The 27,784-nt window shown below is 39.3% G+C and overlaps 2 protein-coding genes across 2 annotated transcripts in view; both read left to right on the forward strand.

Annotated features, from left to right (window-relative positions):
* si:dkey-238d18.4 (TBC1 domain family member 15) overlaps positions 1–14,324 on the forward strand; it is an 18,519-nt gene extending 4,195 nt beyond the window's left edge. The window contains exons 2-10 of the mRNA XM_017720825.2: positions 2,851–3,036; positions 3,176–3,294; positions 5,500–5,603; positions 9,408–9,475; positions 9,918–10,064; positions 10,226–10,316; positions 10,519–10,667; positions 11,538–11,679; positions 12,306–14,324. Coding sequence (XP_017576314.1) covers positions 2,851–3,036; positions 3,176–3,294; positions 5,500–5,603; positions 9,408–9,475; positions 9,918–10,064; positions 10,226–10,316; positions 10,519–10,667; positions 11,538–11,679; positions 12,306–12,453 — 1,154 coding nt within the window. The 3' untranslated portion in view covers positions 12,454–14,324. The remainder of the gene's footprint in view (positions 1–2,850; positions 3,037–3,175; positions 3,295–5,499; positions 5,604–9,407; positions 9,476–9,917; positions 10,065–10,225; positions 10,317–10,518; positions 10,668–11,537; positions 11,680–12,305) is intronic.
* A 1,194-nt stretch (positions 14,325–15,518) lies between these two features.
* On the forward strand, positions 15,519–25,906 carry hsc70 (heat shock cognate 70). The gene is made up of 9 exons (XM_017720827.2): positions 15,519–15,684; positions 18,007–18,216; positions 18,871–19,076; positions 21,958–22,110; positions 22,699–23,254; positions 23,369–23,571; positions 23,704–23,902; positions 23,985–24,217; positions 25,266–25,906. The coding sequence occupies exons 2-9, from the start codon at positions 18,012–18,014 to the stop codon at positions 25,449–25,451; spliced, it is 1,941 nt and encodes a 646-aa protein (XP_017576316.1). The 5' UTR covers positions 15,519–15,684; positions 18,007–18,011; the 3' UTR covers positions 25,452–25,906.
* The last annotated feature ends 1,878 nt before the right edge of the window (positions 25,907–27,784 follow it).

Below are 27,784 nucleotides of genomic sequence, written 5' to 3' on the forward strand. Positions count from 1 at the left end.
CCTAAAAGATCCACTTATGACCATTGAGGCTGTACAGAAATGAGCCAAACAGAACCATGATCATAGAATTCATATTGAAGCCTTTAGTCATGTTTTCACATGGCGTGCCGCCCACATGCATTATAAAGAAATTGGTAGGTAAATCTTGAATTTGTTGCTCCCACTACTATAAATAACTTGCTTTATTCTGCAGCAACAGCAGATGCCGAATTACTCCTGGATTGTTTCTGCCACAGGTCATGCTTAAAGCTGCTCAGTGCATTTCTAAAGCAAGCTTTGTTGTAAGTTGTGTGATGCTTTTTTAGCCACAGTCAGGAATCAGTGCCAGAGGCGGTCACAGCACTGTTTTGGCCTTTAGAACATCTTAACAACTAGCAAATTTCATTTCAACTGCAGCACCAAGGAACACATGCTGACTGTAGTGGTGAGCCAGCATGAAAAACTTCATGTGACGCAAACAGGCCATCATTGTATGAGCTGCGCTACACCCAACCTGCCTCTCATCTCCAAAACACATTTCCTTCAGTGGCATGAAAACTCATGTAGGGCAGCACCTTCCATAATAAGATCCCTTAAAGAGCTTTAAGAAGGGGGATAAAGTTCATAGAGGGGGGGATTATGTATTGTTTTGTTCTTTGTTGACTTTCTTTTAGTGGAGACTAGCTACTTTGTCCTAGTTTCCTCCCACAGTCCAAAGACATGCAGTCAGGCCAATTTGACATGCTAAATTACCCCTGGGTGTGAATGACTGTCTGTGTCTGTCTGTCTGCCCTGCGATGGACTGGCGACCTGTCCAGGGTGTATCCTGCCTTCCGGCCGAAGACTGCTGGGATAGGCTCCAGCACCCCCCGCGACCCTGACGGAGAAGCGGCTTAGAAAATGGATGGATGGATAGTTACTGTGTGTCCTCGTTGTGTACTGCTGAGTTAGATCAATGTCTGTAGATAAAGTGATTTAATCACAAAGTGAATCAATCCCAGCACTGGTGACAAGCTCGATTGACTTGTTCACAATCAGACGGTATTCTGCCCTTATTTATATTGTCTATAATCGTTCTTTTTTTTTTTTTTCCTTTTTTTTTTTGGTGCTTGTTATAATGCAGTGGTTCTCTTGGTCCTAAGACACTCAGCTCACTTCAGGAAAAGCTTGTTAATTCTCTGATGAGTTGAATTCACTGTGTTTGAGCAGAGAAAACATTAAAATGGGTAGAGCCGTGGTGTTTCAGGACTATAAGCCACTGCTTTAAAAGGAGTCGTGCAAAATGGAATTGTCCTTTTGTCCTGTTTTTGTATTTGTTGTTTTTTTTTTAATAAAATTTTGATGTAAACTGTAGTTAAAGGAATTATGGAGTGAACAGTACATTGTGAAACTTACAGTATTTCCATATTCTATCAAACTTTTATTTTAAAAGAAAAGCAAACTCCAGTGAATTTGTCATGCTTGTGATGTTAGGACAGAGGCCATTAACATACATCAGTCTTAAAGACACAGTAAAAAAAACAGCCTGTTTTATCCACAAGAGGTTGGAAACATGTTATGTTTGAGTTTCAGAAGGAAAGTATTTTTAAAAATCTCTGTTTTAGTGTATTTTCTATTAACAGCCCACTGTTTTTAGATACTGCTTTTTTTTCATTTACACTGACTAACAGTCTTAAAGTCAGCACTATTGTCACTTCTTCTCATCACAGATGTGTTGAGAGTGGAGTGAAATGTAGTTTCTCCAGGACACAGAGCTACAGTAGACAACAGTGCAGACAGACAGTAAATACAATAAATACAGACAAACTATACAATGTACAATAAATTCTTCTTAAGATATACAGTAATTACAACTATGCAAGCGCAGAACATTGGATAAAATAGACCAGCTGTTGGTCCACAGCAGCAATATTAGTTGTGTGTATACCTTTTACAGTCCACTGATTATTAACAATGGTATTTAGTGATGCAACCACAAATATTAATGAAGCTGCAGGCAATGTACAGATTAAAGTGGCTGTGCATATAAAGTGATTGAGGTTAAAGTTTCACAGTAAAGTGGCTGAGTTACTTAATTATTTCATTAGATGTTTAGTTTAGTTAGTTTTACATTTGCACATTTTGAAGTATTAACTTCATTTCGTATCTTTGTGGGAAGAGGGATCGTGAGATTGGCCGCAGGCTGGGACAGGTGGCAGCAGTAATGCGGTCACTGTACTGGACTGTATTGGTGAAGAGGGAGCTGAGCCATAAGGCGAAACTCTCTGTTTACCGGTAGGTCTACATCCCCACCCTCACCTATGGTCACATGAGCTGTGGGTAATGACCGAAAGAATTAGAACGCGAATACAAGCGGCGGAAATGAGCTTTCTTCGCAGGGTGGCGGGCTACACTCTGATAGATTGAGGAGCTCGGCCTTCAGGGAGGAGCTCGGAGTAGAGCCGCTACTCCTCTGCGTTGAGAGGAGCCAGCTGAGGTGGTTCGGGCATGTGATCCCGATGCCCCCTGGACGCTTCCCAGTGGGGTTGTACCAGGCACGACCTACTGGGTCATCCTAGGACCCGCTGGAGGGATTATATCTCCAAGTTGGCCTGGGAGCGGATTGGGGTCCCTGGGAATGAGCTGGAGGAAGTTTGGGAACGGGGAACTGCTCTCCCAACTGCAACTGCAACCCTATCTGGACTGAGCGGTTAACGATGATGATGATGATGATGATGATGATGATGATAAACTTTGTTTTTATCTTTGTCTTCCTCAGTTCTGATATACTGCCTTGACCATTTTCAGAGTCAGAAGCATTATATCTTTTCTCTTTAACCCAGCCTTTGTAGGAGAGGCTGTAATTAAAATATCTCACTTTGGGCGATTTAGGTGGTGTGTCACCAGCAGAACGGGGGCCCGTGTGGCGCTTCTTGTTTGGGATGTACCCCAGCAGTTCCACAGCTCTGGAGCGTCCCCTGTTGCTGGATCAAATGACTGTCCGATATCAGGTCATGAAGAGGAAATGGCAGCAGCTGCTTCCTGGAGCCGTTCGTCTACGTCTCAATGGCACCGATGGTAAACCTCACTCTAAGCTTGCTAACTTTTGCATGTAGCAATGTTACTGTAACTGATGAAAACCACAATGCCTTTATACATGAGCTTTAAGTTCTAGACCCTTTTTCCTCCTCATTCTCTCTCTCCCTTTCTTTGTCAGCTGAGCTGGTAGCAGCAGTGCAGTATTTTGAGCAGAGGCAGCAGCGAGAGCAAGAGCAACAGCAGTACCAGGCAGAAGAGGTCAGGGAAAGGATGTCCTTTCTGGAGCTTCAGGCTCAGGTAAAAAAAACAAAAAACAAACAAAAAAAAAGCCATCCTCTTCAAACCCCAGCTAGCAAAAGTCTGATGCTCTCTGTGTGATTTGACTCCATGATTTGGATTATATTGCGAGTGTGATATTCCTAGCAAAATATTAAAACATTCACAGGTAAATCTAAAACTGGGGTTGGTCAGAATGCCCACAGCACTCTTTGCCTGTTGCAACCTCTGTGATATCAGTATTACCAAAACCTATATTGTGTTTCATCATCAGCAGTTTACTTTGAGCCCTCAGTTTCATCACTGTCATATCACAACCTCTTAATTTTTTATTTGCAGATGCCAGCTGCTCTTTACATTGTGTAAGCATTTCATAATAAATGGTTTCATGATAAATTGTGTGAGCCTTCTATGAATAAGAATGTCCAGAATTACTCATTATGGCATTACATTAATGTACACTGGAGTTCAAAGGCTTGGAATCATTGTGAAATAAGTGTAAAAGCTATTTTATTCAGTGTTACTCAATAAGAAGATTGAAATGCCATAAAATATACACCAAGTAAGTCAGTTTTAGTAGTTCAATGTTTGGGAAATGCCAAAATGTAATATGTTTTTTTTGTCTGAAATTTGAGAATTTGATGGAAAGAGTGAATTTCTACTAATTTCTAAAACCAAAGATAAAATGGGAGATGTGTAAGATTTCAATGTGTAGAAGAGTGCATTAACAAACATCACTAGAAAAGAGCTTTTACAAAGGAACAATTGTTAAACCAGACATTTTGTTGCCATTGAAGCTAGCATCAGTGGCAATATGGAGAGTTAGCAGCCAGCCAATACTGAAATAGCGAGCCAACAGGGGATGAACTGAATACCAGAGGGTATTTTACACACTCACTATAACATATATTGCTACTGTGAAGTAGAGTACTAATGTTGAACCATACAGCATATCTAATCACGTCATTTACGTGAAGTAACATACGATTAACTTGCATACTGAATGGAAGAGTAAATATAAAATGTGGAGAAGATCAGAGCCATACTACAGAAGTAGAACTTGAAGCAGGCCTGAAATGTTAGTCTGAAACCAAATACATTTCTCTCTGAGCCTGACCAGACTAGACACAGCATTTTGGGTCTGAATATGACCCGAGAATGACAAAATTCTGTCTGAACCTGAACCAAGTTTTGAGCCCAAAACCGATACAAGTATAACACTGTGTGTTACTGTTATAGGGAGATCTGAGCCTTCTCCTTTATTGTTTCTAAAACTCTGCTTCTGCACATAGGACATGTTGTATATGTTGTACATGTAACTTAAAAATACCTTTGGCCAAGCAAACAAAATGTTCTTTTGACAGCACTAAAAAGTAGTTTCCTGAATCAATTCACTGTTAGTCCCATTTTTCTCATGAGTTTGGGCCTCATGGACCTCAGTGCTAAATGAGTAACTTGCACGTGCAACCAACAATAGTTTGAGTTAGTGAGGTAGGTGGTGAAATTAAGACTAAAATCTGTTAAAAGTGTGAGGTGGGCTGTTAGAACCTTAACATGAAATCTGAAATCAACCTGAGACCAACACCTATTTGAAAAATGACATCTGAACCCCCCATGAGCAGCCCGGATATTTCCACTATCACACTGCAGCCTCAGGCTTCTCAGTTGTGGAAAAATAGTGGCTTACATTCCATAGTAAACAAAGAAACAAATGATTCTGAATCATTTGTGTAATGTCAATAACTAGAACTGAGTTTCAGTTACAATCAAAACTTCCTGATATGTAAGAAATGGATTTTACGCTTTGCCTTTTGTGCTTTGTGCTGTAAGCATGATAAAGGAAAAGTCTAAAGCCAAAGTCAGACGTCTAAAGCAGATCAGGCAGTATGCATTCACTTCCAAACTGTTTAGAAAAGACACCCCTAATAATATGAGTTGTGCTTGATCTACAAACAATAAAAAAAGATCATATAAAACATTTTTTTTCTTTTTGCTGTATTTGTTTGGTAATATATAAAGTTTTTTGCCCCTTTCTATCATGCTACATCACCACATGTTTATAGTGTAGGCCTTAAATGCATCTTTCAATATTGCTGTGTTGAATCTGTTTCTGTTTTTGCTGTTGATTACATTTGTGCTATGGTTAATGCCATTGCACTGTTAAAATCATGGGACCTTTTTGCTTGCTCTCGTTTGATTTGTTGTACTTGGCATCTTTATCTTCAGGTCCTGTTTGAACGGGTCACTTTTGACCTGGAAGAGCTTCAAGAAGCCATACGCATCATTGACAAAGATGTCCCTAGAACTGACAGAGACCTGGCCTACTATATGTAAGCTTGTTTAGCTGTTAGTACACTTATATATCCTCTTCAGACATCTTAATAGTTTGTGCTTATGTTTAGGCTTGTGTTCAAGGTTTAAACTTAGTCACTAAGTAAACTGAGTCTGTTCTATTATAATTGTAGTATTTTGTGAAGCTGGTAATTGCTGAGCTCTTCCTCAGAGAGCCACACTCTCAGCAGACGTACCACACATTGCAGTGTATTTGTCTTTCACTGTGTTGTTTTTCTGCTGACACCGCCACCCATTCGCCCAGCCTCCACTGAGCATGATCTCTGTGCTGTCTCACTGGGGAAGGGGGATTTGCCTTTATTGGTTTTCTGTAACTTTTGACTATGGACTGTTGTTATTTCACTGCACAATAGCACTTAAGAATGCAATGCTCACTGACTAGACTATTGCAGATTAAAACAAAAGTTCTGTAGCTTATTCTTTTCTAGACTTCTGAAAGAGCTTTTACTCACTTAAACATTGTAGGCCTTCGTTTCAGCGAAGATGGCCTTTAATAATAAATGACCTTAGAAATTACCTTCTGATATATTAGCAGCTACGGTTCTTCAGCAGCTGTAATTGTTCAACTAAACCTTGGTGGCATATGTAATATTAGGTTATTTTCTACAGCAAATTACACCACAGGTGTAATTCCAGTGTTAAGTGGGCTGGGCCAAAAAGTGAAAGGTACATCTGAAAGGTACATTATGAATGCACATATCACAGAAGTATCACCCACAATATCACTTGCTAAACAGATCAACAGATTGCAGATGTGGTGAACAGCTACATCACTGATGTTTGGCTGCACTTAAAAACCAACTGCTGGTTAATCAAACCCACAATTGTTATCCCTTTTTAGTTGTCTTTGCCAATCATTGTTTTTTTTAACGTGATAAGTCTAACAAGGGGATTGAATATTAAAATCTTTCAGCACCACTTTCAGTTTTCTCAGTGAGAAGCACGGACTGGTCCATTTTTTTTTGGAAATCCCAACACAGTCCACTTCTCCTTTTTTCGAAAGATACATGCTTAAAGCATCAAATACATAGCTTGTTACTAAAGACTTACTCATTATTGGGGTGTGATGTCAGTACACTATATTCTGGCCCTTAGTTTACAGCTATATTTTGCCCCCTAGTGGAGGGACCGACTAGCTATTTTCTCTTTTGTAGTGCAGGATATATCAGTTTAGTTGTGGTCGGTAAGATGGTTTTTATTTTGGGACTCTAAATGGATTCTGAATTCATTTGGTGGCCCATATGAGAACCTTTACCTGGCCGGCCCTGGCCCTTGAGCCATATGTCTGACACCCCTGCTCTACAGTGATCTCATTTCACACTGTGCCTTTGTATATCTCTTAACAGTCGACCTTCACCACAGCCTTCCTGCACATGTTCTGCACTCATTTAAAATTTTCCCACACCACAAACCATATGTGCAGACTCTTATCTGTGAAAAACAGAACAAGCATATCTGGGAACTTGTGCTAAACTACCCATATAAGTCATTTCTTTACAATACAACACACATGTTAAAATGCAATACAAGAGCCAAAGGCTTATGTAAACCTGCACCTTTTATCAATCCCCCTATTTCCCTCTCCCATATAAGATGAATTACATAGGATCAGATTAAACAGTGCACATGGTCAAATTAAACATTACTACAGGGGGAAAAAGTTAAAATGGTGTTAGCCTGAGAGAAAAGGTTTTAACTCCAATTGTTGCATCTCTCCACATTTAAAGAGTAGCAGGTTTTGTTAGATTGGCCCTAGCTGGAAACTGTTCTAGACAAATAATTGTAACCATTGTCTGATAGTAACTTTTATTGATTTATGAGGTGGAAGCCAGCACTGAACAAATTGTTGACTTTTTTTTATTATTTAAGCTGTTGTCATGTTAGCTTGCAGACTTTCTCTGTCAGTTGAAAATTTGAGCTAGAATTTAGTAACAAAAGTGCAGGGTTCAAAGAAAGCTGGACATCAATAGAGTAGAAGCCACATCAATCACCCAACCCTAGAATCCTTTTCATGTAGAATTTACAGTTTAAAAGGGTGCAATTTACTCTCATAACACCAAGCCTGTGAACTGACAGTCCAGCACATTACATTCAGCATTCATGCATTAAGTCTTAAAAATGTTCTGGTCGTTTTGGCAAAAAAAATACTTTTAGCTTATTTTGTTGACCGTAATCACATTTAAATCACAATCACTGTATTGGTCAGAAAAATCACAATTAGGTATTACGTATTTAATTAGATACTAGGTACTGTCTCATAAAACTCTAAACCATGGATTTAGAGCCATTTAAATTCAAAATAACAGGGAATCCTCTCCATTTCTTTCCTTTCTAAGCTCTCTCTTGTTGACAGTGGGTAGATAAAACTAGACAGTCCACATGTAATTTAGTACTGAAAATGTATTGATATTAGGTTTGAAGTACAAACAACTGTTATTGACACAATCGAAGCCTGTCCTTGTTGCCACACCACTTTATCAAACAACCTTGGAGCTCAAAATAAAGTAAACAAGCCTTCACATTCCAGTTTGACTGCAGTTAGACATTAACAGACCTATGGTTGGAAAGATTCTCTCATTCATGATGTTCAGCTTCAACATATTTTTGGCCACATTCATAGTGTCACCATTTCAAACAACCATGACTCAATATTAGGGCTGGAAAAATAAGCCATTTTGAAGAATCGATAATGACATGCAGAGAGGTGAACTGGAGGACTGGAGACCTGACCAAGATGATTCCTGCCTTGCACTCAGTGAGGCCCCCCATGACCCAGCAGAGTAAGCAGTTTAGATGATGTGTGAATGAAATAATTAATATTTACAGCCCACAGGTACTTTATAGTGACATCTTCATGTACAAAGACAGTTTCAGTTTGTCCCAGTGAGGGGCAGCAAATTCAAGACCTTTAGGGTCTGAGTTTCCAAAAATCTCCTCAAAACAAGTTAAATTGGCATCTGTCATGTGAGAGCTCAGATGACAAATTTGACCTATCAGTTTACTGACCATAATCAATAAATACAGTCTACTGCCAACCACTTTAACATACAGAAACAAATGGCAAACATTAGAATAGATTTAGCAGCAGTGTGTTTGGACCATCACAGTGGTGTAGAAGCTCTTCAGGTTTTTGATTGCTTGCATTGCTCTTGTGTCAGGTACAATCATGACATCTAGTGCTGAAACTCTGAAGCTTTAAAGTTTTTCTGTCAAACTCTCTCAGAGCTTTGTGCTGATAGAATGAATGTACTTACCAAATAACAGTAACTATCATTTATTATATTGAAATGTATTTTTATGATGTAAAGTTAGACTGTTATAAATGTATTAATCATAGCCAACCGGCAATGCATGTTCGCATGGTTATGATGTAATATCAACAAAACTGAACAGGTCAGTAGATTCACAGTATAGTGTATAGATGGATAAATGACTGTGGTTAGAATACTCGTGATGATGCCCACACAGATTTCGAATTCCACATTGACAGCTGTCACCAATTTAGAAAGTGGATTTGCATCCATAAGAATTCTGTAACTGAAAGATGTTTACTAGTCAGTCAGTCTGTTCCTTAACATTGGGATGAACCCAAACTCTTTATAACCCTCATGTTGCATGATGTTATATTAAAATGGTCACTTGTTTGGTTTGTTTTTTCACCTATTCACTTTTTTCTGTTGCTTTTCTTTTTTACCAGTGAAGCATTCGTTTAGTTGATGATATGACTAGACCAAGTAACTGTAATGCAGCAGTGTAAGGTGTTTGTGTACTTTTTTCCACAGGAACGAAGGCCTGGGTAACCTGCTGGTGCTTAGAGACATTCTCATCACTTATGCTGCTTTCCACCCAGGCAAGACACTTAATAAATAATGATAATAATAATAATAACAAAAGAATAACAACAACTATTATTATTATTGTTGTTGTTGTTGTTATTTCCATTATGTAGCGTCTCTCTTGCTTTACAATTCAACTTTTTCAAAACACATTTCCCCAGCTGGAGAGGCTAAAACATGGCAAATCGTGGTGACTACCCTCAGAGACCCCAGAAAACTCCCATAGCCTCTCAGACAAAACACAGAAAATTTCTTTCTGCCAGTAAAACTCCTCAGTCATGGAGAAAGCTTGCTCTACCAGCGAGTCCGCAAAGACTCAGGGAATCGTCTCTGCTGGTGTTCCTAGGAAATCTTCTGAGCCAAGAGAAAAGTCTCTTACACAAATAAAGAGAACCATCATGAAATGAAATGAATGAAGGAATATTGAAATTAATATTTGACTCTCTAATTTTTCAGAGGTTAGTTATGCACAGGGTATGAATGACCTGTGCAGTCGGTTCCTGGAGGTTCTGGACTCAGAAGTGGACACATACTGGAGCTTTTCCTGTTACATGGAGAAGTTCTCTAAAGACTTCCGTGCTGATGGCCTGCACCGCAAGATTGGTGTGTTTCTTTTACAGTTCTTTACACTCCTGGTTTGGCAGTAAAGCTGTAAAGTGTGGAATAGTTTATCTTGTAAAATTTGAATTATTGAAAAATATAAAAAGTCATGCATAAAACTCCAAACTGTTTACTAATTACTCATTTTATCTGTAAATAATCAGAAATAGAGGCAGCTCTGCTGAAAGAGTTGGACCCCCAGCTTCATGCTCATCTAGTAACAGACAATATGGACAGACTGACATTCTGTCACAGGTATGTATATATATAATATAATATAAAACCACTCTTGTTTTTTTTTCTGTCTATTTTTGTGTTTTATGCTATCCCCTACTGTCTCCTGTCCCTCTTCCCTGACTAATATATGTAGAACCACTTCATTCTGTATGCGTCTAGCTCTGTTTGTGTCCTTTTCAGCTCATATACCTGCATGTCTCTGTTGTGTGTTGCTGTGCAGGTGGCTGCTGCTGGGTTTCCAGCGCGAGTTTGAGCACAGTGATGCACTCCGGCTGTTTGAAATTCTCAGCTGCGATCATTTGGAGCTCATCTCTCAGGAGGTGGACCGGGCGCGCTACCAGGAGAGACTGGCCTGCAAGCATAGCCTTGGTAAGCGGCCTCTTATGCTCAGTATATTAGTGAGTGATTCAGTCACATTAACGTTCTTTCCACTAGGCTTTGTGTTTTGATTTAAGGCTTTCTATTAAATTCCATTTTGAGCTTCATCTGCTTTAAATACTACAGTATAAAGCAACTGAGACCACTGTGGAGTTTATGGTAACACATGGTTTTTGTTTCATGGAACATATTGCAGTTGTCTTGTTTAAGTCCTGATTTTTCAACATTTCTGCATAAATTAGTCCTACAGTTGTCAGTGTTTTGATGTGAACTGGTTCATTGTAGACAGTCTTTCCAGCTTTTCTTTACAGTGGTCATGGTAGGAAACCGGAGTCACAATGTCTGTATTGCAAATATAGCCATTTTTTTTTGCTATCTAAAAAATGACCAGTGAACTAATGTGTCTTCTGGATGTTTATGTTTAAGGGTAATTATGGTAAAATTGTAAATCCAGAAAAAAGATTTTCTCTGCATTGATTAAAAAAATGATCAATTTTAGCCTAAAAGCATATTTCAAAAACTTCACAATGTCAATGTTGTGAAACAATGCATCAGTAAACATATCGTTTGCATGTAACTGTAACTCCGATTTAAAACAAGCAGACAAATTACGTGATTAATGATGCAATTACTACCTACTATAGATTTTTGAATGCTGTTAAATGCTAGTCTGATTGGTCTCTGATTTCCTTAATGATCACCTGAAGAATTATAATTGTATTATTTTGCTTGCAGCAGTGTTACCTACATTAGCCACTGTCTTGTGCAGGGTGTTCAGACACCGCGTCAGGGTTTGTTTGCTCTACATTGTCTCTAAGGAAACATTTGATGAAACTGTTTAATGTTGTCTTTACATTGCAGAGGATGAGCCAGTGACAGAACCTCAGGCCATTAACACAGAGTTCACATTTGAACTCTTCATCTGTGCCACCATTTTGCTGGAAAACAGAGATGCACTGCTCAGCTGCAGAAACGAGGTCCAGCTCATCCAGTTCACAAACAGGTTGGAACTAATTACCTCAACATTAGTGGTTTTAGTGTAGGATTAAAATCAAGTGTATTTCTTTTGTCCGTTATGTAAGCAGTGCCTTGAGAAGGCGTTCGATCCACTTGAAACCTTTTCTAGATTACAGATGATGCACATATTTATAATGTGTATTTTTATTCAGAACTAGTTTTAAAATTTCTAAATTAAAATACATTGTTTATAGGAGTGGGCATTTCAGTTAAAATTGAATATTTACATTTTTTGAGCAATTATTCCCAACCTTGTCTGGCGTGCAGTAGCCTTTATAATCTTTGCCTTAAACCAATTTGCTTCCTTCCTATTTGTTAACAAATAATCTGTGACCAAAACATAAAACACTGGTTCTTCACTGCCCTCTGGTGGAGCATAGAGCTTAGACATCTCATGGTTCATGAGAAGGCATAATGTTAGACCAGCATTTCACATATTTAAACATTCTGGCTCCTCGTTATTATTCTGTAGATATTTGATATAAATAAATGTATTTTTGTAATACAAAGCAAGCAAACCACTAATGAAGTAATAGGTTTGTTTTAATATGCTGCGATGAGCTGAAAAGTGTTTCAGCATGTAACCTCTCTGAGATGTTCTTATCTGTCCAGTTTACAGGGTACACTGGATTTGAACAGCAGCCTGGAGAAAGCTGAGGAGCATTTCTACAACTACTGCAAACGCACGGCATGGGACTGTCGGAAGAGCAAGAGAAAAGAGGAGCACTTTCTCTACCAGCTCCGCAACCTTTTCTCCTGAGCAGAAACATTTCATCTCCTACTCTAGGTTTCTGTAATAACAGAAGACAGAAAGGCTGCGCCGTGTCCCATGTTTGGACTTCTGGACCTTACTAAAGACAGAAGGAATGGTAAAAGGGCCTTAAACTGAATGATGCTGCTTAACCACTCGATTGGTTCCAGAGGATGTGATCAGCTCTAAATCTCCTTTAACATAAGGGAGATTCACTTGAGCTTCTCCTTTGCCCTTTTTTCCCTTTTTCTTGTTGTTTACATTTAATATCTTTTAATTTAATACAGTGCCCTGCACATTTTTCCAGCACATCTGGCACAGCATATCAACAGATTTATAATGATCTGATTGGATGAGCTGTGTTGGATTAAGAGAAACACAACAAACTGCAAACACTGGTGCTCAGTGTTATAATCTCTTAGTCAAAACTCTAAGGGCTTGATTTGCACAATGTAAACATGAGGCATGTGCAAAGGTATTTTGGTCTATTTGGCAAATAAGTAATAGGTAAAGGTGTTTTTAAGATGCATATGCAAACATTGTATTTTAAAAATAAATGTCTTATTAAAGAATTCACAATGTCAGGTTGTCAGTGAAAGTGAACTGACATTTAAATACCTTATTTGTATTAGACAATTTTGTGTTTGATAATTAATTAGTTTTTTTGTGTTGTTTTAGATGCTATTTAAAGATTTATCTGGTCAGTTTTAGACGAGTGATTAGGGCATATGGCCTAGTACTCATATCTCAAAGGGGGACTCTGGCCAGATGCTGTATCTGGAAGGTGGGATTTGGGGCAGTTACCGGAGGGCATTTGAATTTTTTCCTAGCTGGTTAATGCAGACAAAAAACAGATAGCTAGCAGTTGGGGTTTCTTTAATGCCACTGTTGGCTGAAAACTTGGACAAAAAGGATTATGATAAGATTCTGTCAGATCAATGAGGCTGAGGAACACAATGCTGAATACAGAATACAGCATAACATGACAAATATCATTAAATGCTATGTGTGTGTTTTCTTTCACATACTTTTACTTCTTTACTGTAAAGCTTAAAGAAACACTCTGGTCAAAATACACTGCAGTTTTCACACTAATAACACATTTTTGTAATAAAGACTGACAGAAAATCTCTTTCAGGTCCAAATTGTATATCATTTGAATTTACCAATTTAATGTAGTGCCACCACTGAAAATCCTGAAGGGTTTTTGTGGCTGGTTTAGTTAGTGGCTCAAAAAGTAATGTTGGTTGCTCTCTGAGTAAGATTAGATCTTTGTGATAATAGAAACCCACATATACTCCATGTTTATACTGTCAATTCTCAGAAGGCCTTAGTGTAAGGTTACCAGAGTACTGAACCTTCTAGAAGAGTCTGTGCAGTGGATCCCAATTGATAACTGGCAGTGCTCAAGTATCAGAGGGTCAGAAATAGCCTGGGCAGTGGACGTCCCTTTGAAATTCCCTGCGCTCTGGAAGGAGCGTGAAAGTCAAAGGGCTGTGCAGAGTTAGAATATTGAAGATTTAGTTGTGCTTTAAAAAGACAGGCACTTATTTGAAAATCAGTAGTTTATTTGCTTAAAATTTTGTCCTGAGAATTGGGGATGTTTATGTGGGGGACTTGCCCATGATCCATGACCATGATGATTTTTCCTCAAAATCTGCCTACAGTGCATGAACAAAGTGTGCTTTGTGTCTGTGTGTGGGGGTTTGGTTGTTGAGAGGGAAAGGGGATGTCGTTTGGGTTTTATTTTAAGACTACTGTGTGACATTTAAGCAGTCTTTGCAGTATGACTCCCTGAATGAAGAATAGAGCTGATAGTGCAGGCGGCTTTGATTTTGCTACATTAAAACGGAGGAGAGATCCTTATTGATTAAACTGGGGAAAGTAGTTTGTGTGTTTTCTTTCACATACTTTTACTTCTTTACTGTAAAGCTTAAACAGACACTGGTCAAAATGAAAAATGTAACCATTGCTATGTTTGTTGTAAACATTATTACTCGCCTCCTAGAGCAGCAGACTGCATGGGTAGATTTTCTAGGTTAAAAACTAGGAAAACCCCTTTCTGATGATGTTCTTTGAAGGTTGAAGGAACCCATTTATTTATTTTTTTATAATTAAAAAAAAAAAAAATTATCCTAAGCTGATGAATAAAGCCATAGGCCTAACGTTACTGTTAGAAAGCTGAAAATTTATTTCAGCCATATAATCATAGCAACTGTCTTTGATTCATCATTACTACTGTGAGAATGGATTACTACCCCAATGATAGAAACAACAAGACGCGAAAAGCTGAAGTTGACACCATGGCTACATGGCTATCTTGAGGCCTTAGCTCCTTTCTGTGGCATCCATGTTGCACTGAATAAAGATAGAATTACTGTTTATCAAACAAGGTCAGAGTTATAGTGCTAGGAAAGGCTTGTTAGGCAAGCTGACGCCAGCTTACTTGTATTTATTAGCCGATAGATCATTGTCTACACGAGCAGTCAGGATTGGTTGGTATCACAGGGATTCCCAGTGGTTGTATGATGCGCACCCTCCATGCTGGGTACTGTAGTGAGAGAACATTCATGAAAGATTTAATCAATGTGGAACCATGAATTCAGTCAGAACAGTGAGACTGAGGAGCATAATTCAGTGCAACAGAACACAACATATAACATTACGCTCCAGTTTTAGCTTGGAATGCCATTTTAAATGCTGTTCAGTTCCAGTGCCTAGTTATGAGCTTATCACTTTAGAGCACATGCTTATCTGACCCACTGCAGCCTAATGAGTCAACTTAGCCAAACAATATGCTCCACATTACTCCACCTGAAAGAACATTAAGATTCTGAAATTTTGTATGCAACCGTATCATTTGGCTGTTGACATACTACATGTGTCCTAAAAAAGTGTCTCTAAGCTCAGTAGCGCTCTTGCATTAGTGCTAACAGTGCACTGGTGTTCCAGGCAGTTAGTTGGCCGGGCCAGAACGCATGAGCAATGCAGTCTGGAACTTTCTGTGTGTGGCAGGGTCAGGTGACCGCCCACTGGAATCTCTCTGGCTGTTGTGGGTATAAACGCAGAACAGTCTAGAGCCTCTGTCTCTGATTCCAGCGGGGCAGGAGTGCGAGAGGAGCCAGCAGTGCTCTATAGAGGGGCTTAAGCCGAGGCCACACTAGTGCTGTCTGTGGGCTGAGGAAGACACATACGTTCCATACACTTATCTCTCAAGTGCAACTTGAAACCAAAAAAAAGGTAAAAGGTTTTCTCTGAGGTGTTGCAAATGGCCTGCAAAAAATTGGGGCTTGGGTTTATGTTTGTCCTGTTTGAGTCCATTATGTCCTGTTATTCGTCCTTTCTTCATTTACTTTTAGCTCTTTTTTAGCTTCTGCTTCTCCAGCTGGCAAAGTGGCAGTGTTTTTTGGTGTGAACCAAACTGTACAATCGGGGCCTGTATGCATCACAATAAATAATAAATCAAGTTTATTGATGCTGAAACTAGCATTAGTTACTGTGTTTGGCTCATGTAGTCATTCATGAATTACTACATGACTATGGGGATTTTTCACTTGAGAATAAAGGTTATATAGTTGATGACCTTTATGTAGTTAGTGGTTGAGGCAGTGCTTCAATGTGCCATAAAAAAACAAACAAAAATGACTGTAAAAAGATTATATTGGCTTTAATGAGGAATCCTGTATTTATACATAACCTAGAATGATGAACTGTGCATGCTTCTCTCTCTCTCTCTCTCTCTCTCTCTCTCTGTCTCTCTGTCTGTCTCTCTGTCTGTCTAGCTATCTCTCTATCTCACCACACCCACACTCTGCACTGTCTCTGCTGGGGAAATAAGATCCTGTAGTTTATCTTAAACCAAACTGGCTTTGCACATATAAGAGCATGTTTCACTACAGATACACACAAGATTACACAGCACACAAAATACCAATTCTGCTGGTTTTATTTAGCACACTGCCAGATTTGTGCACAGGCCACATGACCAAACTGGCTCCACACTAAAGAGAGAGAGAGAGAACATTCTGCTTGCTTCCAGCAATGTGCTCTTGTCTCATTAGCTTGCCCTGGAAAACAACATGTAGCTTAAACACAGCTAAGTTTCTCCTTTGTCAGTTTAGCTGATTTAGCATTTATAAGCCTTACAATAACTGATAACTGTTTGTTCATAGTCCAGCAGGGCTAATGATAAAGGTGGTCAATATGGTGCATAATGTAATTGTGGTTAATTTCACATCACAACATGCTGTTATTTTTTAACGCAGTTATTTCCCCCAATTTGGTGCCCACACACTAGTTAGGTCTCACCCCCATCACAAGGTTGAACCCTGGGTGGGTGAAGGCTAGCACATGTTTCTTCCAAGACACACAAGACAAGTTCTTTTTAAACTGCCACTAATGTCAGTGTGGGTTAGTGTCGCGCTAATTGATAGAGGAATGAGGCCTATTATGGGAGACCCAGAGAGCGTGGCATTGCTGTGGCATTACAAGTGCTCCAAGTCACAGTCTTCCAGTGACAGGGCCTTCACAACATGCTTTTCAGTACTTAATGCTACACTATGTAAGTAGGTATGTATGTAAGTATATATTTGGAGACCTCTCTGGTGGACATTGCATGCAACATGCAGAACATCATTTTGTAATGCGAGTCATGCTTCGGGCCCCTTCCTCAACAGGTGAATCTGATAATTGTCAGACCACTGAAAGTATTCAGAAGGGACACAGTCAAAACTTGCTGAACCATTTGAGGATGTAAGTGAATTATCTGCTGTTGTCATATATCGTCATTAGCATTAAGTTGATTTTGGATCTGAGACCTAAACATCAAGCCAGACCTTCTTTGTGCGTGGACATTTGTATGTAAAAATGTATGGCAGGAAAAGCATCGCTCACACCATATTTTAAGATGTTTTTTTCCTGACTGGATTACTCTACATAATTTCAATTTTAACAAAAAGTCTTATATGGTGCAGCTTTAAAGAACACTGACCAACTGCTGTTTAATACAAAGAGAGCTTAAATAGTCGTGTTTAGCTGGATTTACTGGACGGCAGTGTGTGAAACATCCATCATTGTATTTTTTAATGTTGTACTAAAGTTTGTTCCAACTTATCAAAGCTCAGAAAAACAAAATATCATGATGCATATTATGGAATGAGAAAATGTCTAGAACTATTGTGATATATTTTTGTTAGATTGTCTGCCCCTAGCTACAGAGTTACACTGTTATTCAGTACTACAATTCTAAAAGCTAAAGCGCAAATAGTTAAATACATTAACCATTTCGTTCTGCTTTTTTAGAAAGACTACATAAAGTTCTAAAATCATAGGAGGTCTATATGGAAAGCAGGTCTATATAGTTATGAAAGGGGGATATGTGTGTGATTGTTTCGAGCATGATTTTTATTCCTGGCATACAGCCAAGCAGGTACTTGCTCTAGAGCTTTTTTGAATGGCCTTGGGCAGCATGCCCACTTTATGCACCATTTATACTTGCAGCTGGACCATAGCTCTCTCACTCACTTTCTCTCTCTTTGCATTTGCTTCTCCCTCGTTTTTCAGACAAAATGTCTAAAGGTCCAGCAGTAGGCATCGACTTGGGCACCACCTACTCATGCGTTGGCATTTTCCAGCATGGCAAGGTGGAGATCATTGCCAACGACCAGGGGAACAGAACCACACCCAGCTACGTTGCCTTCACAGACACAGAGAGATTGATTGGAGATGCTGCCAAAAACCAGGTGGCCATGAACCCCAACAACACTGTGTTCGGTAAGACACTGAGCAAAGTGAACCGTAGCTTGAAGGAGATATTTGTGGGCTCTTGGGCAGCCTGTAAGTTCACTGGTCAGAAAGAGGCTGTGCATAACAAAGCTCTCTGAAAGACAGCTTTGTGTTTGTAGCAGTCAGTCTACTCCACTGGATGGCAGTACAAACACTAAAAACTAAACAATAAACTTCACAACAGGTGGAGCTGAAAAGTGTCCGCTTTGGCAAGATTTGTGCTGACCATTACATGTATAATTGACCTTTTATGTATATACACCATATAACAATGTACAGCCATGTGCACGTTTGAACACCCCCTGGTCAAATGATGTGTTTGACACCCCTGGTGTGAAATGACAGGTTTTGTTGATTTTCTGAGTGAAAACAGGTTAACACATCTACCACAGAGTATACACTTTTGCTCTTTTTAATACACAATTAGTGTTTATTTGCTAAGAAATAAAACGTGAACTTGTACAACAGTTATGATACATTTTATATTTTATGTTCTATTTTATTTCAATTCATTAAACTCTGCAAATGAATAGAAATGGTGGACTAAATCTAGCAGAAGTTTTTATTTTCAGAAAACATACACACGTGTATATAGTCTGAATGTGTGCATACAAACCCATTGTATTTTGTGTTTTCGCAAAGATGCCAAGCGTTTGATTGGCCGGCGGTTTGATGACCCAGTGGTGCAGTCAGACATGAAGCACTGGCCTTTCAAGGTGATAAGTGATGGGGGCAAGCCAAAGATGGAAGTGGAATACAAGGGAGAGATTAAGACCTTTTATCCTGAGGAGGTGTCTTCCATGGTCCTCACTAAAATGAAGGAAATCTCTGAAGCTTACTTGGGCAAGGTAAGAAGGAATCTCGAGGAAATCACTGCCACTCCAAAGGTCGAAAAAGCCCTTATTCATACAGTATATGTCTTACAAAGAATAAAGCAAGTGTTAAAGTCATAACCACACGGTCGTTTTCAAATGTACAACATATACTGAAATGTCAAGGTTTCTGCCTCTGAATAGAAAGGTGCAGAGAGGGCTTCTCTGGAAAATAAACCATAGATACTTATCAGGTGATGAAACCGTTTGTTGCATGTCTTTGAAGAAAAAACACCCACATATGTTTCCCAGCGTTAATACAGTCAATTTTGACACTTTGGTTTTCTCACATCTCCAAATAAAGTATGTTTACCCTGCAACGTTCTTCCTGTTCACAAAGCCTCAATATTAACTGATGCAACTGTGTTAGGTAGCCTTTTAGACTAAGACTTGGCATAAACATATAAAGTGCAGTTGTGTGTGTAGCTGCAGGGCATATGATCATTCACACAGACTTAACAACAACAGGGCAGGCCTGTTAACCAATACACAGAAAAGAAACATCCAGCTGCCCTGCTAGAACAAACCGCTTAAACCAACATCGCTGATCCTCAGCAAAAACAGCTTGTTGTGGCATCATCAGCGAAAAAGAGCCAGTTGTTTTTTGGATGCTGGCCTGCTCATCAACCAGCATGACCACGCTGAGTGACCAGTTAAACCAGCACCAGACCAGCAAAAACAAGCTTTCTGAGATTTGAGAATTCAAATCACTTTATTATTACTTTGTCCATTTTTCAGGGGTGCTGGGAGATGTTTATCATACTGTCTCTGTTGGAACCAAGCTGCATATTTCCAAAACAGTAACTTTAGAGGAGAAGGAAAGTATATTTAGAATATATTTTAACGCAACAATATTTATTTCATAAGACTTTGGACCAATTTGATTAATCTATTCTTCATGGCATACCAGCTTGCATGTTCAAATGAGATAAATGATGTGCAAAAATGACAAAAATGGAGATTAAAGGTTTGCAAGTGTACAATACTTACAAGGTTGCACTGTACAATACCTTCCTCAGTCAAGGCAAAGAGCAACAGCTTTAACGTTCGGCAGTACAAGACAAATATGAGGAAAAAGCACTCTATGTGTTAAGCCCTTTGGGTCATTTATAGGCTTACATTTCAATCTCATAATTTGCATATAGATTTCATAGTAGTTATGAATAATAACTCTTCAGATTATTAACTGAATAATAAGCATGAGGTTTAAGGAATCACAGAGTAAGACTTTACCGAATCAGAAAGTTAAATCATATGTTTAGTGTCTGTACAGAGCATAAAGAGCAATCTCAGAGAATATCTCAAGTTGACTCATCTTAATCCTTTATTACTCCCACAATGGAGGAAATTCTCATTGTTACAGCAGCAAAGGGACAGTAAGGCACTCAAGAAAAAGAGAAGTAACAGGAAGAGAATTAACAAGCAAATAATTCACTTTGTTAAGTACTTAATAAGTACCTTTGTTAAGTACTTCACCTTGATAAGTACTTGAAAGGTACTTTGGTTAAGTACTTAACCTAAGATAAATGATTATCTTATCTTATCATGTTAGGTTTCACAGTGTAGCAAGTCTAGATATAAAGATATAAAGATATAGAGATACTGAACCTTATTCATCAAACTTGCATATGGTCAAATCTGAGAGGGCATGAGAGGACATGGTCAATTTTTTTAATGAGTGACTTTCAAAAAATCTGTCAGAAACATTTAAGTTATTATTATTTTTTTCTTCTATTGCATGCTTTTATTTTTTCAGATTGTAATTATCATCTCATCATAAATTTCTTGGCATAATTATCGCAAGATTGTATATATCTCGAGATAATTATCACAAGATCATTTTCACAGGATAATTTATCTCAAGATATATGGAGAAAACATAACCCATTGTTTTTGATCTTGAATATCAATTTTAAGCAGAATGCTAGGGGCTGGGTGAAAGTGGACTATGCTCGCCAAACGCGCTTATTGCTGCCATCTATAGTCCAGATTGGGTGAAACAACCTAACACTCTCTCAAGAAAACATATCTTCCAAAAACTATTAGAAGAGTTATTTAATTTGAGAAAAAAAATCTCAAATTATTCCACAGGCGTCCTTTTTACTCATTATAGAAATCCCCTATCTGTTTTATTTTTTTACCCGTGTCCTTTTGCAGGCTCTGTAGATCTGATCGTAGAATGAGTGCACGCAAATTTCACCGACAGTTTATTTATTCATGAAGTTCGTCTTTAGCGCATCTGTATGATCAAACTCAATTATGAGTGTAATAGTTTTACAGCTTGAAAATAGCTGCTTGATTTGCAGTTAACTAACCAACATTATTAACATGTGTCAGAAAAAAAATGGAAAAAAAATAATCATACTAATAATTTGTGCTCATGGAAATCGAGTACAAAAGTTGATGTACTTATTTTACATCCACATTGGTTTAAACAATTAATGCAATTAATCCATGTTCCACATATTCCACAATGCTGGACCTCTAACTTCACCTACAAGCACAGCCATTGGCTCACAAGCCACTGAATGCTGTAACTTTTCTTACCTAAACATCTGCATGAATTACAGCGTTCTTCATTTAAATTATATGTAAATGAGGAACTGGTAGTCTGGCGCTTGAGTATACACACTGCATCTGATTCATCAGCACTCAACCCTCTGGTGGTTTCCATTTCGTGCAAAAGATTCACACAACAATGCCAGACATTAGTGATCTGAGAGTGTCACTGTTTGCTCTTTGTCACCACCTTAGCAAGTGAACTCATGTGAAGAGCAGTCACAATGTTGGAAATCCTTGTCAAATGAAAAATATACAACAAATAAAATATTTCCCTGCTGTTTTCTTGCTTCTTCAGCCTGTAACAAATGCAGTGATCACAGTACCTGCCTACTTCAATGACTCCCAGAGGCAAGCCACCAAAGATGCTGGCACTATTGCTGGCCTGAATGTTCTCCGCATTATCAATGAGCCAACGGCAGCCGCCATTGCCTATGGGCTGGACAAGAAGGTACATTGATTCTTTGAGCTGTGTCCAGTTGTGTTCAGACGGTACATTTACTGCTAAATGTGACTTAGAATTAGTGCTAACCAATCACAGCAAAAGTCAGTATCAGGACTAGGACTTGTCTCAACCATGAGATTTTAACTGGGGATTAATTGCAATATAAATAATTGGAACTAATAATTTGCCTCATTAAATTCAACTATTAAAATACAAGCCTAAATATTATAAATTGGCTGATTAGCTATCAGGCTTTCTAGCTGTTGATGCTTAGTAGCTCCCAACTGAAAACAGACACAGCAGGAGCACAAATAAACAAACATTACTCACTGCTGCCCTCTAAAGGTGTTATAGCACCAATCAGAAGCTCAAATGATAGTGATCAGGCAATTGTGTAATTATTGTGACGGGCCTGAGCAGGACATAATAGTTTTGCATGCACATGACGTGTAAGAATTACTGTTACTAAGCAGTTTGCATTCGGAGTAGAAGTTCAAATAAATGTAACCTGAGTTTCACAGAAGTAGTCTTATTTTCTCTTTGGCACTTGGCAACCATATTTCCAAGGCTGAAAATGTGGTCTTCTTGCCACAGGTCGGCGGTGAGCGTAATGTCCTCATCTTTGACCTGGGTGGTGGTACTTTTGATGTGTCCATTCTGACCATTGAGGATGGCATCTTTGAAGTCAAGTCCACTGCGGGTGACACCCACCTCGGGGGTGAGGATTTTGACAACCGTATGGTCAACCACTTCATTGCTGAATTCAAGCGGAAATTCAAGAAAGACATCACAGGCAACAAACGAGCAGTGCGTCGTCTGAGGACGGCTTGTGAACGTGCCAAGCGCACACTGTCCTCCAGCACACAGGCCAGCATTGAGATAGACTCACTCTACGAGGGTGCTGACTTCTACACCTCCATTACCAGGGCACGTTTTGAGGAGCTCAATGCTGACCTGTTCCGTGGTACTCTAGAGCCTGTGGAGAAGGCCTTGCGCGATGCCAAGTTGGACAAGGCCCAGATCCATGACATTGTGCTTGTTGGAGGCTCCACTCGCATTCCCAAGATTCAGAAACTACTGCAAGACTTTTTCAATGGTCGTGATCTGAACAAGAGCATCAATCCTGATGAAGCAGTCGCTTATGGGGCAGGTGAGTGACAGATTACAAGTAGTCTAGTAGCACCTGTTTATTTATATAGTAACGCAATTTTTTGTTCTATCAATAAACATCATGACACTCTGATTTTCTCATGTTACCCTTCAGCTGTTCAGGCAGCCATCCTCTCAGGTGATAAGTCAGAAAACGTCCAAGACCTCCTGCTGCTGGACGTCACCCCTCTATCTCTGGGCATTGAGACAGCTGGAGGTGTCATGACTGTGCTCATTAAGAGGAACACTACAATCCCCACCAAACAGACCCAAACCTTCACCACCTACTCAGACAACCAGCCTGGAGTGCTGATCCAGGTACTCTCTCTTGAATGAAGATTGCAAAGAGAGATCTCTTAGATCTGCCCAAGTTCTGGTTTTATCTGGTCACCCCGAAGTGAAATTGTTTTATACTCTACTACCATTAAACCTTCTTCCTTTGCTTGTCAGGTGTATGAAGGAGAGAGAGCCATGACAAAGGACAACAACATTCTAGGCAAATTTGAGCTGACAGGTATCCCCCCTGCCCCCCGAGGTGTGCCACAGATTGAAGTGACCTTTGATATTGATGCCAATGGCATTCTCAATGTGTCTGCTGTGGACAAGAGCACTGGCAAGGAGAACAAGATCACTATCACTAATGACAAAGGTAGCAACACAAAAGTGCCCCCAGACTCAGATATACTTACTTCTTCCATCTCGCACCATCTAACCACTTCTGCCTTTTTCAGGACGCCTGTCTAAGGAAGACATTGAGCGCATGGTGCAGGAGGCTGACAGGTACCGGGCAGAGGATGAAGCCCAGAAAGAGAAGGTCACAGCCAAGAACACTCTGGAGTCCCTGGCCTTCAACATGAAGAGCACAGTGGAGGATGAAAAGCTCAAGGACAAAATCAGTGCTGATGACAAGAAGACAATTGTGGACAAATGCAATGAGGTCATCGCCTGGCTGGACAAGAACCAGGTAAGGACACTTTTACATGTGGTTTACACCCACCATTAATACTGTGGAAGTACTTGATTAATTGTTTGTGTTGCCAGTATTTGAATACAGAAATCACTACTCAGGTATCCATTATGTTTTATCATGGGAAGACAGAGAAAAAGTACAGGCCAACAATTCAGAGAAATGCAGTGGTTTTGTGTACATTTCTAAGTAAGTATGTTATGTTACACTTGGCTACTCCAAACACGAATGCCTTAATGCGACCGCATTAGACACGTTGTTAAGGGCATGGCTAAGAAGTAGCAGAGCCAGTTGAAAGCTGGCCACTTCCTGTTTCTCCCATTACATAAAAACACGGCTGCTAAATGGTAGATGACTGCCGTGACTTAGTCCTCAATGACTGGGTAAATGGAGTTTAAAACGGAAAATGAAACATAAATCAGGTTTTCATCCATTTATATGGAAACTTCTTTTAATTGTGAAAACTAGAAGGATGTATTCCTGCTTTTCTATAGCAAATAGGTTTTGGGCACTATGACTCTAGTATTGGTTGGCAAGCTGATCAGCTAATTGGCTAAGTGAAGTGGTTCACACTCACTGTTGCCATGAACGTACCTCTAGCATTTGACCAACCTGGAATACATTTTCGAGTGGCAATTCTTCTCACATCACATTCTCTAAATGTATCACTCACTAAGTTAACTAGGCTAGCTTATGTTATCTAGGTTCAGAAGACATGAAAGAGTAAGGGTCAAATGAAGAGTAGAGTGAAACCATAATTCTGCCCTTTTATTAAACACACAAATAAGTGTAATCCTCTGCACATGTTTAAGTGTTTGTGCAACAACAATGCTGGTGTTGCACAACCACATTTGCTAACAGTGGCTAAGATTTCCAATGCCCTCACACTGGGAACAGGAAGATATTTGAAGATCCTATAATTGCTACATAGCTACAGTAGCTATTAGGCCCAGTAATATATCAACTGTTGGGATCATGGACATGTATTAGATGTTACATTACATAACAGTCATTGTGTGATTTATTCTCCTTCTCGCTTTCATAGACTGCAGAAAAAGATGAATATGAGCACCAACAGAAAGAGCTGGAGAAAGTCTGCAACCCCATCATCACCAAGCTTTACCAGGGTGCTGGGGGCATGCCAGGTGGAATGCCTGGTGGCCCAGGAGGTTTCCCTGGAGGTGCAGGTGCTGGCGCCTCCTCCGGCCCCACCATTGAGGAGGTTGACTAGACCTAAATCCACGACAGACGGAAAGAGAGAAATCCAAGCATCAGTAACCACAAAGAAGACTCCATTCTTTTTCAACGTACTTCACACCAAGGCCGTCAGTGAATCTCATAGAATTTGTTAATGGGAGCCAGTGCCAACTGAGACCAACGTACAGCTGACCAAATCAGTGTGCCTCTTATGTAATCACATACAATATTTATTTTAGTGCATTAATCTTTTATCTATGCATTAGTTGTGTTTTACTCAATAAACTGTAGTCCATCTTCTGATGATTGGTCACACTAAGTTCTGAGCTTAGCTGGAGGCCTTTATTGTGCCATTACTTCCTCCTGCATTTCCTGGCAGACTTCCTCTTTTCTAATCTGCTTTGAGTTTGGTATCTTAACAATTCTGTGGTAAATATTTCATGAACTCTACTCTCTTGAATAAAATAAGATGGTTTCTTCTCACACAAATTTGTGCACATGTTTAATTCTAAAGCAATAAAAGCTGCCAAATTCTAGAATAAATACTCTGTCAGAAAAGTCAGTTAAAAATGTACGTTTTATCACTTACTATGTGAAATACTGTGCAAATGTCAGGGAACATGAGGGAATTTATTTTATTTCCAGTCAACATGGCCTTAAAGCATACATCCAGTTCCAGAAAAGATAGGACAGTTGCTAAAATCCAAATAAAAGCAACAATTTGTAAGCTTTCTTTTACGGGTATTTAATTGAAATCAGAACAAAGAAAATATAATTTAATATTTTACCTTGTTAACTTTATTGCTGTTTATAAATATATGCCAGTTCAAAGTTTGATGGATGCAACACAGTTTCTGAATGCATGATTGCAAGGATTTCACCATTTACAGTTCATAACAGTTCAAATCTTTCTCTGTGTATAAAAGCAAAGTATAAAAACCAGTACGGAATGCCCCTGACCTTCGATCCCTCAGGCAGCGCTGCATTAAAAACCAACATGCTAATGTAATAAATATAACCTTATGAACTCAGGAGTATTTCAGAGAATCCTTGTCAGTAAGCACAGTTTTATCGCTGCGTCTATAAATGCAGACATTTACGCAAAACAGAAGCCATACATCAACAGCATCCAGAAATGCTGTTACCTTCTCTAAAGCTTATCTGAAATGGACTAATGAAAAGTCAAAATATTTGTGCTGACAAGTCAAACAAGCTCACCTTTCAAATTGTTTTTCCAAGTAATACTGTTCTGTTCTCTGGGCGAAAGAGGAAAGAGACCATCTAGATTGTTAAAAACACAAAGTTCAAAAGTCAGCATCTGTCATGGTATGGGTGTATGTTAGTACTAATGGCATGAGTAGCTTGCACATCTGTGAAGGCACCATTAATGCTGAGGGTACATTTGCGAAATGTAGAGAAACATATGCTGCCTGTCTTTTTCAGGGATGTCCCTGCTTGGTTCAGCAAGAGAGTGCCAAACCACATTCTGCATGTGTTACAAAAGCATGTTTTTGTAGTAAGAGAGTGCAGCTACTAGACTGGCCTGCCTGCAGTCCAGACCTGTCTCCCATTGAAAACATGCGGTGCATAATACACACAGTATACAAGAACTGAGACCCCAGACTGTTGAGCACCAGAAGTGTTATATCAAGCAAGAATCAGAAAAAAATGATACGACCCCATTTCCAAAAAAGTTGGGACACTCTGCCAAAGGTAAATAGTTGTGAACCCCAGAGTGGTGAACCCCTCCTCATCTTTACTTCTGAGAGTCTCAGCCTCTCTGGGATGTTCTTTTTATACCAAATCACGTTACTAACCTGCTGCCAGTTAACCACCAAGTGTTTTTTTCAGCATTACAACAACCACCCTTTTGTTTGCGCATATTTTGCATGTGTTATTCTGTGTTGGCCTACGAGGTTGTTTGCGTGGGTCTAGTGTCTACCATAAAGGAGAAGTGGCTGTTTGTATGTAATATTCCACGTCCGGTTGTGGGGCAGTTCATGTGGGTCTAGTGTGTACCATAAGTACGGACATAGGACCAGAAGTGACTACTTGCTATTACAGCTGCTTGGTTAATGCTAGGTGTGGTTCTACCTTGCGACATGATCCAAAACAGAGCATTTACTTACTGTTTTTCTCTGGTTCTTCTTCACCTAAATGCTACAAGATATTCAAACCCTTAAAAGACCAGCGCCGACAGTGGGCTCAAAAGTTTATTACACACTTCCACAACCTAAGAAGAGCTCAACCAGTTTGCATTAAAGTCCCTGTAGTGACTGAATAATAAGTCTTAGTATGTAATAAACCTGGGATTCTAAGTGGTTAACATAGAATTACACAGAACCCTCAACATCTAAATGTAGTATA

This window comes from Pygocentrus nattereri, chromosome 17 (assembly GCF_015220715.1).
Source record: "Pygocentrus nattereri isolate fPygNat1 chromosome 17, fPygNat1.pri, whole genome shotgun sequence".
Taxonomy (NCBI): Eukaryota; Metazoa; Chordata; class Actinopteri; order Characiformes; family Serrasalmidae; genus Pygocentrus; species Pygocentrus nattereri.